This window comes from Sphaeramia orbicularis, chromosome 7 (assembly GCF_902148855.1).
Source record: "Sphaeramia orbicularis chromosome 7, fSphaOr1.1, whole genome shotgun sequence".
In the NCBI taxonomy this organism is placed as follows: domain Eukaryota; kingdom Metazoa; phylum Chordata; class Actinopteri; order Kurtiformes; family Apogonidae; genus Sphaeramia; species Sphaeramia orbicularis.
In genome coordinates this window covers 22,208,599-22,222,593 of record NC_043963.1, presented here as the reverse complement: position 1 = coordinate 22,222,593, position 13,995 = coordinate 22,208,599, and the positions used below count along the sequence as shown (strand labels likewise).

The 13,995-nt window shown below is 36.0% G+C and overlaps 1 protein-coding gene across 2 annotated transcripts in view; it reads left to right on the top strand.

The window, feature by feature from the left end:
- The window catches only part of LOC115423224 (ankyrin repeat domain-containing protein SOWAHA), a 32,452-nt gene that overhangs the window by 14,106 nt on the left and 4,351 nt on the right, over positions 1-13,995 (top strand). The window contains exons 4-11 of one of the 2 annotated variants that reach the window (XM_030140003.1): positions 2,461-2,517; positions 2,806-2,907; positions 5,369-5,384; positions 7,689-7,690; positions 12,258-12,344; positions 12,610-12,612; positions 12,851-12,853; positions 13,056-13,128. In XM_030140003.1, the coding sequence (XP_029995863.1) occupies positions 2,461-2,517; positions 2,806-2,907; positions 5,369-5,384; positions 7,689-7,690; positions 12,258-12,344; positions 12,610-12,612; positions 12,851-12,853; positions 13,056-13,128 (343 nt within the window). Of the gene's footprint in view, positions 1-2,460; positions 2,518-2,805; positions 2,908-5,368; positions 5,385-7,688; positions 7,691-12,257; positions 12,345-12,435; positions 12,439-12,609; positions 12,613-12,850; positions 12,854-13,055; positions 13,129-13,995 lie in introns of both variants that reach the window. The other variant, XM_030140000.1, reaches the window with a different exon arrangement.

Genomic DNA, 13,995 nt, shown 5'->3' with positions numbered 1-13,995 from the left:
ACCCTGAGCTTTTATGAAAATTTATATTATTAGTAAATTATGTATGGAAAAATGCCTGTTTTCACTGAGAAATTGCAAAATACAGAGTATAAAATTAAAGAAATGGTGATAAATGTAGAGAAAAATTCATTGCCACAGAAATAGTCCTAGATCTTTTAGGTTTAATTCAAAGCATGTCATTTTCAAGGTAGGCCTTTACCACAAATATACAGAATATCTAACACATATAACACAAGACAAAGTGACTTGTTACTATAAATAAAAAAGTGAAAGTGCTGAAAACTCTTCTGGAATTCTTACAGCCTCTCCATCTCTCCTTTATCCAACAATTTTTTTCCGTCTGTGTTATTATCGTCTCCACCGAAAGTGCAAAAAATGGGCATGTGTCAAAGTGGAATTGGCTGGATAAATACTATCCCTCCACTTTTCATGTTCGGCGTGCTGACGTGTGGCAGTTTGTGTGAGAGACATGAAAGGCCTGCGTGTTTTAACATCATGTCTTTGTATGATCTGAGAACAATTTGCAATCAAGATCTCCTAAAAAGAAGAAAGAAAGGAAAAAGAAACAGTCTCCCCTCTCACATAAATCAGCCCAAGTGACACTTTTATACACTATTGGAAAAGCTGTGCTCATTATTTCTGTAGCTTTTCCCTTCAGACTCAAGTGGTGACAAAAACACCTGGTCTGACTGCAGGCCTGTTGCTCTGTGGTTCATTGTTAATTGGATTGTTATTCATTACCCCTTATGTGTGAAATAGTCACCTCTGTCTCGCTGTTTCATTAACTCTCTTTCTGTCTGACACCCTTTGGTCACGTCTCGTCAGCTGGAAAACATCACAGCGGTGTGACAGTTGTGTGTTAAAGGGAGTGTTTTATGGGTGTGTCTCTCCTAATGATACTGTGAACGTTATGAGTGTCCCCTGTACATTTTAACTCTGTCGTAGTCATATTATATTATATTATATTATATTAGATTAGATTAGATTAGATTAGATTAGATTAGATTAGATTAGATTAGATTAGATTATCCAATCCAATTTTATTTGTGAAGCACTTTAAAAGTACCGCAGTGGACCAAAGTGCTTCACAGAAGAATAATTAAAACCAAAATAGAAGAATAAAATATAGAATAGATTTAAAGACACAGGAATTGTACAAAAAAGAAAACAGTGCCATACAGAAGTATAAATGAAACCCAAATAAAAGAATGAAATACAAGAATAGATGAAAAAAACATAAAAAGCCACACAATTAAAAACAACAAAATCAATGAATAAATAATTTAAATAGATAAATAAGAACAATAAACCACTACCAAATGAAAACAATAGAATAAAGATAGTACCTTAGATTCAATTAGATAGAACTTTATTGACCCTTTTGGCAGAGAACTCAGTAAATTGAAATGCAACACAGGAACAAGAAATATCACAAGAAAATAGTAACACAATAACAATATATTAAAAAAAAAAACAGTAGTGAAAAACTGCATTTGCACATTGGAAAGTACTAGTAGAAACAAGTCTCAAAGATAGATAGATAGATAGATAGATAGATAGATAGATAGATAGATAGATAGATAGATAGATAGATAGATAGATAGATAGATAGATAGATAGATCACTTTATTGTTATGCAAAATAACAGTTCACCTGAACAAAATTTCGTTGCATGACTCTTGTTGTCAAATACATATCTCAACATGTAAAAAGCGCTATGTGATTTAAAAAATGCTGTGTTATATAAAAGTGCTGTGTGCATACTCTTAAAAAAGCTGTTTAAAAGTCTATAAAATAGTCATAATAAAGGAATAATAATAATAAATAAATAAACAAATAAATAAATAAATAGCTTATTATGTTATAATATTCCAATATAATATTCTAATATGCACTATATGTATATGTGTATATATGGTTTAATAATCACAAGATAAAAGTTATAATAAAGCGATAACAGTAATAGTAGTCGTGACAGCATATAAGTAATACCTAATATAAGTAAGACAGTCACGGAAAAAATTGTTACACCATCGAAAGTCATCAAAAACAATGGTTATGCAATCAAGTACTAACTCCTGTGTGTATCATGTGACTAAAACAGACAGAAAAGAAAACATGGAATGCCTAAAAGCACTGTTTCTGGCAGTACAATGCCATAGATATTGATGTAAGAACTAAAGTGATTTTGGTTATTATCAAGAAAATATGGAAAATGATTAGATATCAGCTCTGAAATTAAACTCTTTTGAGCTATTTTTGTTGTTATCATTATATTTGTCCAAACAAATGTACCTTTAGTTGTACTAGGCATTAAAATGAACAAGAAATTGAAGACAACAAGGGTGGTTTAATCATTTTTTCCGCGACTGTATAAATATGTAAATCATAATAGTAGTAGTCGTAGTCGTGTTTTTGTCGTCACTGAGTAGTAGCTCAACCTTTGTTTTTGTCTTTCAGTCTGAATCGGAGCAGGATGAGGAGTGTACAGGCAGCATGGGCTCCACTGCTGTAGCTGTAAGTCTGATTTCTGTCTTTTCCTGTGCTGTTATTATTACTCTAAGTTCTTCAACAGAAACTAAAACTATTCAGCCAAAAGATGTGGTTATGGGTGTCACCCACAATGTGTCAGTTATCCGTGACTCAGACGTTAGTAGGAAATGGATTAGAGGGTTGTAGTTTCAGCACTATCAACAGACGCCACAACAGGATGTGGACAGCAGTGTGTGTGTGTGTGTGTGAGTGTATGTTTCTGCGTCTGCACACGTGCACATTTCAACCCCCGCCTCTGTCTCTTTGTACAAGCTGGATCCTATAGAGAAGGAGTGGATCTACTCGGCCGCCGGTGCTCGAGTCCCTGACCTCTCTCAGCTGCTCAGACAAGACCCCTCGCTGGCGAACAAGAAGGTAGCCCTGCCCTTTAGCTCTGCTTCTTCAAACAGATGGGATTCTGAATACATGAATGTGTGTATCGCTGCAGTATACTTTGACAAATGGAGAGAACATTAACAGTCAGACAGCTTTGAACTAAAAAAACAAATGTGAACGGTAAAAGTATGAACCTAAAAGTCTGTGGTGAAAATCAGTCACGGTTTAGTCAGATTTAACCCTTTCATGCATGAATTATGAGGACCTCAGTCAAGATTTTTTTCTTGAGTGTTTTTATTCCTCCTAAGGCATGAAAAAAAAACGTGATCGAGTTCTTTTCATGTAGTTACAAAAATGTCCACTCAGCTACACCGTGCATTTAATTTTTGAAGCAAAGAAACATGTATTTAAAACCCAACATCAGAAAGTGATATGAAAACAATGAAATAAAAACATTTTAAATGCTGCCAATCTAATGTTTTCTCACATTTTAACATATTATATAACTAGTTATTACTCGCAAAAAACAAAACAAAAAAAAAACGGTGAATTACAGTCTAACAATTAATTGATTTACACTCAAATGTTACTGCAGATCAGGTTTATCAAAAACAGCAAAGTTACAGTAATGGTATGAATTGAAGTGTACAAGTGTCCACTGTGTTGGTTGACACGGGACTAAAACAACAAAACCCATGAACATACAAAAGAACAGCTGTAGAATAACTGTCCACTGTAGTGACCACAATGCATGAAAGGGTTAAAGAATGCTTCACACAACTTTCCTATGCAGTGCCAGTTTATTACACTCATACTTTTTCTGTGCAAATAAAGCGATTCTATCTTTATTAAAAGTCTCAAAAATATCTGTGACTGAGATCAATGTATTTGTTTATGTTAGAAACTACAGAAAACTTTCCTCCAAAATTTTACATAAAAGATGTGTTATTTGAGAAACAGGAAGAGATTAAAAACCAGTATTTGTTTGACTAACCCTGGTTTCCAGTTACAGCGTCTTAACCCATAAAGACCCAAACATCCCCTGGTGACCAAAATCATCTGCTGATCCATTAATTCCATCAATCCATGTCAATAATTAACATAAAATGCAGTTTGTCATCTTTTCATGGTCATCAGATATGACCCAGTTGGACGTTCAGAGGCTCCACAGTGAACATGGAAACACCGTCATCTTCTACAGCATTGATTCACCAGTAAAACCCATGGAATTAATGACACTTGGTTTATGTTCAATTATTGATACATTTGCTGAAAAAGTCCCTTTTTTTTGTTTTGTCTGTTTCTGATGTAATAACCTTTGAATTTACTTTGAGCTTTTATGAACATCTACATGATCAGTGAATTAAATAAAAGAAAATAGATGATTTTCACAGGAAAGAATGCAAAATACAGAGGATAATATTATAATGAATGATGATAAATCGCTTAAGAAAGGTTACATGTACAGAAAAATTGACAAAAGTAGTAGTGGGTCTTTATGGGTTAATATGTTCTCCACCAGTTGTTTTGCATCCCTGTTGAGTATTTCATGCACTCCTGTCATGAAAATATAAGCAGCTCAGTTTTGTTTGCTGTCTTAGGACCATCTATTATCATTTTGGTCAAATTTCAGAGGTTTTCAGGACAGGAAATGAACTTATTCCCAGAGGTAGATTATCCACTGTTGCCCCTAAAGTTGGAATAATTCTGTTTTCAGACACGTTCCTCTTTTTATTCCTATTTATACACACCAGTAATCACCTTTGACCAGGTCGAATGATTACATACTGAGTTCCAGTTACACATTATCTATGAAGCATAAATCGCATTGTCACAATCATTTCATGAGAAGAGGTAAAAATATTTTACTCCAACTTTATGGTCAACAGTGTAGATACAATCCAGTCTAGTCTACATAGAGCATACATGTAATGGTAAAATAAAACCATTTTGGTAGTTGTGATCATCCTTAACTCTCTAACACCGAACGTATCATATTTGATACATGAGTTTTAAAGCCCTCTACATGATCAGTGTGATATTTTTTTTCTTGAAAAACCTGATGTATACAATTAGATACATGCAGTACATTAATCATCCACCAGAGGCCTTTACAGTGACACTACAAGATAGTCATTAATGAGGAAGGAGGTAGAACTGTGTCAATTTTAAAAAGGAATTACCAATTTGATAGACATGTTTGTGTTGTATAATGTTTTTGTTTGTACAAAAACCATAATATTTGAGCACTGAGATCCGATGTATCAAATATGATACAAAATTGAAATTCATACATTGAAATTGATATTTGAAAAAGATTTTTTTGGTTGTTCAGAAGGACCAATAAAGGCTCCAATTTCAAAAAACTGGAATTTTCTGTCAATGATTTAATGGTTCAGGCTTTACAGGGTTAATATATAGTTTAAATATGGTGTTTTCTATGTTTATCTGTCATTTTACTAATTAATGTTTGTGGTTTCTGTTTCCTTTTCTGATCCAGGACTTCACCTCAGTGAGTACTTAAATATTTTTTTAATACAGATAACTGGACATTTTTTCTTATGTGACTTTTATCAGCCTATAACGTTGCCTTAAAGCTATTAGATTCCATTCATATCTAACATGAGCGCTTTATTTTCTCATTTCAACACACTCTGGCTCCTGACTGTGACCATGACCGTCCTTCGCAGGGGGTGAGTTACTTGGTGCATTAACATAATTCACATTATTATTTCTGACATGTGTTGGAATGGACTGAACCTGTTGGAATGCAAGTTCATCTAGAGCCTCAGTGGAGGAATCTGGATGCTAAGTATTTTCCATGTGTGTTGTTTTTGATTCCTCCGCTGTGATTGTCTAGTGCGATACAAAACTCCTCATGCGCCTAAACCTACGTTTTGCTTGTATAACTTTCACAAGCTCATTCTGTCGAGATTTTCCCCTTAATAGTATTCTGAGAACCCTGTGTTAAAACATCCAGATCATGCATTTCAAAGGTCCACTATCAAAAGGATTATGAAAGATAGCTTTTTAGCTCCTGTGCCCCCCTGACAACCCAAATCCTTTTATTTGTCTCCCTGTGCGCTTAAGAGATTTGAGCTCATGTTTGTTGTCCCTCCCCTGTGTCACAGTTCTCACACTGTCCTGTGGCCACGGCGGACCACCTTCTAAGACTAGCCCTAAGCCTCTGCCATCCCCACCGGACAAGATAGCATGGCCGCCATTGAAGTGTAGGGAGATGGGGGGGATTAAGAAGAGTCTTAATGCTCCACAAAGACTTCACCCACTTAAAGATAATCTGAAAGTAATAGAGCAGGCTGGGATTAATTGTAGAACAATGCTGGTTGTGTCCCTGGGAAGGTGCTAAATCGCCCTCGGGCCTCTTTGATGTTCCCTTTAGCCTTCGCTGTTCAGGAGAGGTGGATGAGATAGTGTACACATACCTCACCTATGACTCATGAGACTAAAGGTTACAAATCTGAGGTAGAAAAATGGTCAAGTTCTGACTTAATGTGAAAGAAGTTTTACTACATGTCTCTAAATCACATGTTTGACCAGGATTGAAGGGATTACTCTTTGCTTCTCCATCCTGGGAGGACTTAAGTGTTTCCTGTTCTCATCAAATGTTTGTCTGAATCGGGCAGTTTTTTTAGTTTTCCACTTCAAACAGATGCTTAAGACATAGCAGCACATCATCTAACCTTAACCCTTGTGTGGTGTTCAGATTTTTGTTATTCAGCCAATGTTAGTGGGTGTGGTGGTCCCACTGCATTTGTGTTGTGGGTTTTTAAGTCAACATAATCAACTATTTTATGTTAAAATACTCAACAGATGTTTACTTCATCCCAATTACAAGCAACATAAAAAGCATATATGTTTAATATTTACCTTTTGCCTTTGCTAGATCATATTTATGAATTAAAGTGCTACTTGTTTTTAGTTTTTTTTAATACAATGTAATATAATCAAGATATATACGGAAGTGGATTAGGGCCACTGGAAAAAAAAAAAAAAAGAAAGAAGGTCCAATATATTTTTTTATTATTCTGAGAAAAAAAGTTTGAATTCTGGCTTTTTTCTCAGGATGATAATAAAAAATATATTGGACCTTATTTTTTTTTTTTTCCAGTGGCCCTAATCATCTTCCATAACATATGAGAGGAAAAAATTCATAAAAAAATAACTACTCATCATTTTTGTTTTAATAAAAAATGAAAATGGGTCCCACAGACCCAAACACTATACATGGGTTAATTAACCATGTGTTGCTCAAACCTCTTGTGTTTTTTCTCCTGTTTTTTCTTGCGACGTTGGCCGCTGTTACCGCCGTGACGGACTTCCTCTGCCACACAGTTTGTAAGTACATCATTAGTCCATCACTCTTTTCTGTCTCCCTCCACATCCAGGAAAGTGTCAGGTCATTGTGTCTCCCGTTGATGTGTGTCTCGGTGTTCTTTAGCCACCGCTTCCCTCACTGGGGAGCGCGTGGCGGGGACAGAGTCGTCCCTGAGTGATCAGACAGGTGGGAGGCGGAAGGGAGGGGGGACACCCTGATGGGCAGGAACAGAAAGTAGAGGTGCAGGAAGGAGAACGTGATGCATCCTGTTCGGCCTCGTCCATCACTGCTGCCCACAGGGAGACCCGCCGAGCCGCCCGTCAAACAGCCTCTCAACCAATCTGTCTTTATAGGTGACAGGGGACAGACAAAAGAGATGGAGATACTCCGACTAGACAGCATCTATCACAAACAGAAAGTGTCTCACCTCTCTTACTTATTCCCTCCCGTTGAGACATTTTTCTGCCACCAGCCTTTGGACAAGTTGTCTCACTATGGTTAGCATGTCCTAGGTGTCAAGACCTGACACCAACACAGACGGACTTGCATCAAATGAAGGTGCAGTGTATGGGATTTGAAAAGTAAACATAGAAATACAGTTGTGGAAAAAATTATTAGACCATCCCTTGTTTTCTTCAATTTCTTGTTCATTTTAATGTCCAGTACAACTAAAGGTACATTTGTTTGGACAAATATAATGAAAAAAAATACTTCATAAGAGTTTAACCCTTTCATGCACTGTCCACTCCAGTGGACAGTTCTTCTCCAGCTGTTCTCTTGTATATTCATGGGTTTTGTTGTTTTAGTTCCATATCAGCCAACACAGTGGATGCTTATGCACCATCCCATACACTGTAATTCAGATCATTACTGTAACTTTACTGTTCTTGATAAACCTGATCTGCAGTAACATGTTTGAGTGTAAATCAATTGTTATTTGTTAGACAAGAAGGGTTTTTTTTGCACATTATCTCCATGAAGTGAGTAATTACTAGCATTAGAATATGTTAAAATGTGAGAAGACATCAGATTAGCGGCATTAAAAATGTTTTTATTTCATTGTTTTCATATCACTTTCTGATATTAGGTTTTAAACATGTTTCTTTAATTCAAAAATTGAATGCATGGATATTTTTGTAACTCCATAGAAAAAAAAAAAAAACTCGATCGCATTGTTTTTTTCATGGCTAAACACTGAAGAAAAAAATCTTGACTAATTTTCTCATAATTCGTGCATGAAAGGGTTAATTTAATAGCTGATTTCTAGACATTTTCCATGTTTTTCTTGATAATAACCAAATCACTTCAGTTCTTACATCAATAGCTATGGCATTGTACAGCCAAAAACAGTGCTTTTAGGCATTCCATGTTTTCTTTTCTGTCTGTTTTAGTCACATGATACACACAGGAGTTAGTACTTGATTGCATAACCACTGTTTTTGATGACTTTGATGGTCTAATAATTTTTTCCGTGACTGTATGCTGACAGAAACTGAAGCATCTGAAACCTCAGGTCAGAATATTTGGAGACAGTGGTCTAGAAAGTTTATAGCTGACCTGCTGGGAGGAGGTGAGAATGTAATCATGGGCTAATTAAAGAGTCATCAGAGGGTTAAACTCAACCATATATCCTCTTTTGTCTTTTTTCCAGCATCAAGATGCACTGTGTTCTCCCTATTTCTACAGCTTCTCGTGTCTGTGGCATAAAACAACTTAAGCAATTTCTTTAATATTTGGTCAAACAGAACCAACCTGTTTTTAATGTATAGTGATGGAAAAAAGATTTTGGACACCCCATGCATTTGCGATATATTGCCTTTAGAATAGATATATACCATGTGTTTTGCAATTCAGGGGCAGAATACATGGTCATAGAGCGGGTCGTCTATAACCAAAGGGTCAGTGGTTCGAATCCTGGCTCAGACTGTCCACATGTTGAAGTGTCCTTGGGCAAGACACTGAACCCTCCCAGTTGGGTCTGGCAGCACCTTGTATCTTTCACCTTTCATTCTAAGCTGATGGGTTATTCTGTCCATGGTGTAAACTTCTCTTATGATCCCCAGCCACTGAGTAGTAGCTGTCGTTATTGCTTTTTTACATGTGACCAATAATATTTCAGTTACATATCTATTTTTTTTCTGGAACATAATTATTCAAACTTCCAAGATACATCTTATGATCATATTTAATGAATGAGAATAAATAAAATGGACAGTATACCTTTTAAACTCAAACTGTTAAAAATATCCTCAGTTATCTTCACTTAAAAAAAAAAAGTTAAGACCTGAAAAAGATGATGGTCCTACATATTCCTCCATCCATAGTTAATGTGTAGTTCAGTAGTGGTTACTGTTTAATATGCAGAGTAAAAAGGTCAGACTCAGAAAGAATGGATGTGGTTACTTAGCCGACATCTGCACCTTCACTCTGCTTTCACCTGTTGATGGCCCATAATTACACAACTTAAAGTACTCAGGGAAACACTGACAAGGGTAACAGACCAGATCACAGCTCTGCTCTGTAATAGGCAGGTGGATGTGGTTTGCTTGCGTGTGATTGTGTTTTACATCCATGTGTATTATTTTTACACGTTTAAGTATCTTTGTATGGGTGTATCTGTGAGTGTGGTGTCGCGGGGGCCCTTGTTTCTTCTTGACGTGTGCTGACAGTAGTGCAGTGATGTCTGGGTGGGTCTCCCCTCTGCAGGTCACACCAACATCATCAATCTTCCCCCTGGTGACAGGCGGCCGGGCCCCCCAACTGTGGGCACAGTGCTGTGTTGTTTTGTAATTAGGCTCCGTTAGGTGGCAGGAAACCATCCCTCCAATCCCTCCATTCGTCCACTCCCCTCTGTGCGCAGCTGGCCTTCTGCCCTCTCATAGCCAATAAGAAGCTTAGACAACTTGTAATGATGCTACAGCAATTACTAGCACTGACAATAGTGCAAAAAACACTCAAGTGAGGCGTAATTTATGATTATAAATATAAAATTTAAATATATTTATGATTATATTTTGCACTCTGTATAAAATTTTCTAATTCGCACTATGCAAAAAACTCTATTTGCACTACAATAATATATACATAGATATATATATTTTGTAGAGCTTATTCCTATACTTATCCACTCACTGTATAAAAACTTCAGTTTGCACTTTCTGTACATATTACAATGTAAATCCCACTGTAAATAATATATCGTCAGCTTCCTGATGAAACCTGCTATGTGACTTTTGGCAAATTTTACAGGAGAAACAAAAAACTGTTTATATAACAGGAAACTGTGAAATATGACAAAAAAATATCTGTTCCTTTAATGTTGGTACTTATGATGGAATGTAAACAACTTTCACAGGAGACTGAAATTTGAAGCTATAATAGGGCAGATAGCAGGTTTTCATTCCCAACTAAAAATGTCACTTAGCAGGTTTTATCAGGAAGCTGGTGATATACAGGGTGGGGAAGCAAAATTTACAATATTTTGAGGCAGGAATTGAAGGACAGTGTATGACCAATTAGTTTATTGAAAGTCATGAGAATTTATTTGCCACAAGAAAATTTACATAATAGAAAATGTTTTTATTCTATGTGTCCTCCTTCTTTCTCAATAACTGCCTTCACACATTTCCTGAAACTTGCGCAAGTGTTCCTCAAATATTGGGGTGACAACTTCTCCCATTCTTCTTTAATAGTATCTTCCAGACTTTCTCATAATAGTTTTGCTCATAGCCATTCTCTTCTTTACATTATAAACAGTCTTTATGGACACTCCAACTATTTTTGAAATCTCCTTTGGTGTGACGAGTGCATTCAGCAAATCACACACTCTTTGACGTTTGCTTTCCTGATTACTCATATGGGCAAAAGTTTCTGAAAAGGTATGGATAATAGTGTTAGGTATGATTATAACATCAATATATGTTTGGTTTCAAAACAATTGACGTAGTGCCTGCTGAGAAAAAACAACTAAATGTTCATTGTAAATTTTGCTTCCCCACCCTGTACATAAACATATATGCTTAATAGACCGGATCCACACATCCACATACTGTATAAAAACTTCAATTTGCACTTTCTGTCCATATTACAATGTAAATTCCACTGTAAATAATATATACATAAACATATATGCTTAATAGACCGGATCCACACATTCACTTACTATATAAAACTCCAGTTTGCACTCCGTACATATTACATTATAAGTCCACTGTAAATCTCAACCCATTGTTGTCCTTGTCTCTAGTTGAATGTTTGTCTACATTATGTCTAGGTCCACATGTTGTCTGGGTTCATGTCGGAACTGTATGTCATGAGCAAGGTTATTATCGTTGACGAAAACTAACGAAATGACGAAAACTAGAATTGTAAAAACATTGTTGTTAACTGAAATAAATAAAAACTATAATTAAAAGAAAAAACGATAACTTACTGAAACTGTATTGTGTGTTTACAAAACAAACTAAAATGGATACAAATTATGGATAAAATTCCCTTCATTTTTGTCTTTGTCAATGTCAGACTGATATGAAATCAATTTATTTTCCTCGGGCAATTTTAGCTAGCAGCACCATACGACACTTAACGGTCCGCCACTTGTCGTCACTTGTGGTTTAGAGTCGTCTTCTCGTCCCCACTGTACTGGAAACATGGAGACTAAAGTTGGGAGAAAGCAGCAGAGTCCTGTACGGAATTTATTTGAATACAACGGCGAAGAAGATAAACGATATGAAAAAACGAAAACTAATACTAAAAATAAGCATTTAGAAAATAACGAAAATTAATAAAAACTAGTAAACCTGCTCTAAAAAAGAATTAAAACTAACTGAAAAAGAGAAAAAAAAAAGCTAAACTAAATAAAACTAAACTATAATGAAAAATCCAAAACTATTATAACCTTGGTTGAGAGCAATGTAAAAACCAAAGCCAAAATCCTTGTATATGTTCACATACTTGGCCAATAAAGCTGATTCTGATTCTGATTCTGATTCTGATTCTGATTCTGATTCTAATTCTGATTCTGATTCTGATTATTCCCCCTTGTCGTCCACAGACAGCTCTGCACTGGGCAGCTAAACATGGCAACGAGGACATGGCCAATCTGGTGGCGAATGCTGGTGCTGACGTCAACACCAAATCAGTGAGTGCACGTCTTAATTTCCTCATATGTGTGTCATTTAAATGTACTTTGTATGTCAGTGCAGTTATGTATCCATTTTGTTTTCTTGCAGCATGTGAGTAACCAGCTTTAATCAGGAATCGATGGGTGTGTACGGTGTTTGATAAGACCGGTCCAACCGCCGCTGGCCTGAACTTCAGGGTGTTTCTCTTGTTGTGCCCCCTCAGTGATGTAATGCTCCTAATAATCTCTGTGAAGATCCAGCTGTGCAAATGTATTACAGCAGCACGTGTTGTCGGCCTGTGGGAGCGCTCTGCTAATAAATCATGTCATGTCATGTTAATTGTTTCCCAAAACAGTGCGTCTATGTGCCAGCGTGCACAACTCTAGAACTATGCAATTTTCAGCGAATTACCAAGCAATTATGTTTTTATCATTATCTTGTGTTTCCATAACCTTCGCTAATTTGTATATTTTTTTTCTCCATGGCGTTTTCGTTGGCTGTGTTTGGGCCTGGGAAACTCTAGGGGGTAAGTGCTAAACCTTTCCAGTACTTTTGCCGTAGTTGTTCCTGCACAGAAAAAAAAAATGTCACATGTGTCAAATACAAACATGTGAACCAGCATCAGCTTTTTCCGTACAGTGAGTGTGTACTATGTGTTTGTATGTCATACTGAATATCCAGTATCTAAAAAAGAGGATGTTTAACTTGAACTCTTTTTCGTTCTACAGGGATACACACCTTTACACATCGCAGCATTACATGGTCATCAGCATATTCTTGACCTTCTCGTTGGAACATATGGTAAAAACGGCTTTTATTTAATCATTTAATGACAGACTTCATTTTTTTCTTTTCATGTATTTCGTTTATAGATGTACATTCATTAATCATCAGGTGAACAAACATTTACACACTCATGCTCGAAAAGGAGCAGGATGAAGAAAAACTTATATTTCCTGCCTCCTTCTAAATAATAATAGCCTTTATGGTTAGCTATACACAGTAAAGTCATACTGTATAAAATCAGACAAACCAAACAAAATACATCTAAAGATAATACAAAATGAATACAAAACCAAGTGCAAAACTACATATCCAGGAAGTACAAAACAAACAAAACATAGGTAAATATATACCTGATGAAATGATGCAAAACAATGATGATACCGCCCCAAAATAAGTAAATAAATATGTCACAAGATGCAAAACAAATACGAAGCAAAATGTAAAAACTTGAAGCTGTTTATATAATCTCATTGCTCTGTCTTTATACGCTTTTTTCAGTTGGAATATGTTTTTACAGTTCTTCAGCTCATTATAAAGAGAATTCCAGAGTTTAACACCCACCACTGATATACACATCTACTTCAAAGTTGTCCGTGGGATTAAGAGGTCATCACCGTGTGTACTAAAACCAGTGATCTGAAGTCATTATTTGTGCAACCAAATAAAATAAGTCATTTTCAATGTTATAAACTATTCACTAATTTATTGAATGATATTACAGTATAGGACTTGTCATTCGTCTCAGTTGCAGCACATTCCAGTCTTATGTAAAGACTGCAGATTGATTTGTTTGCATTTGGATCAAAGGCTTTCCCTTAAAGCTTTAGATGCAGGTTTGGTGTAACTAAGTAGCTTACCAGCTGCATTCTTTGTCTAGTTTCC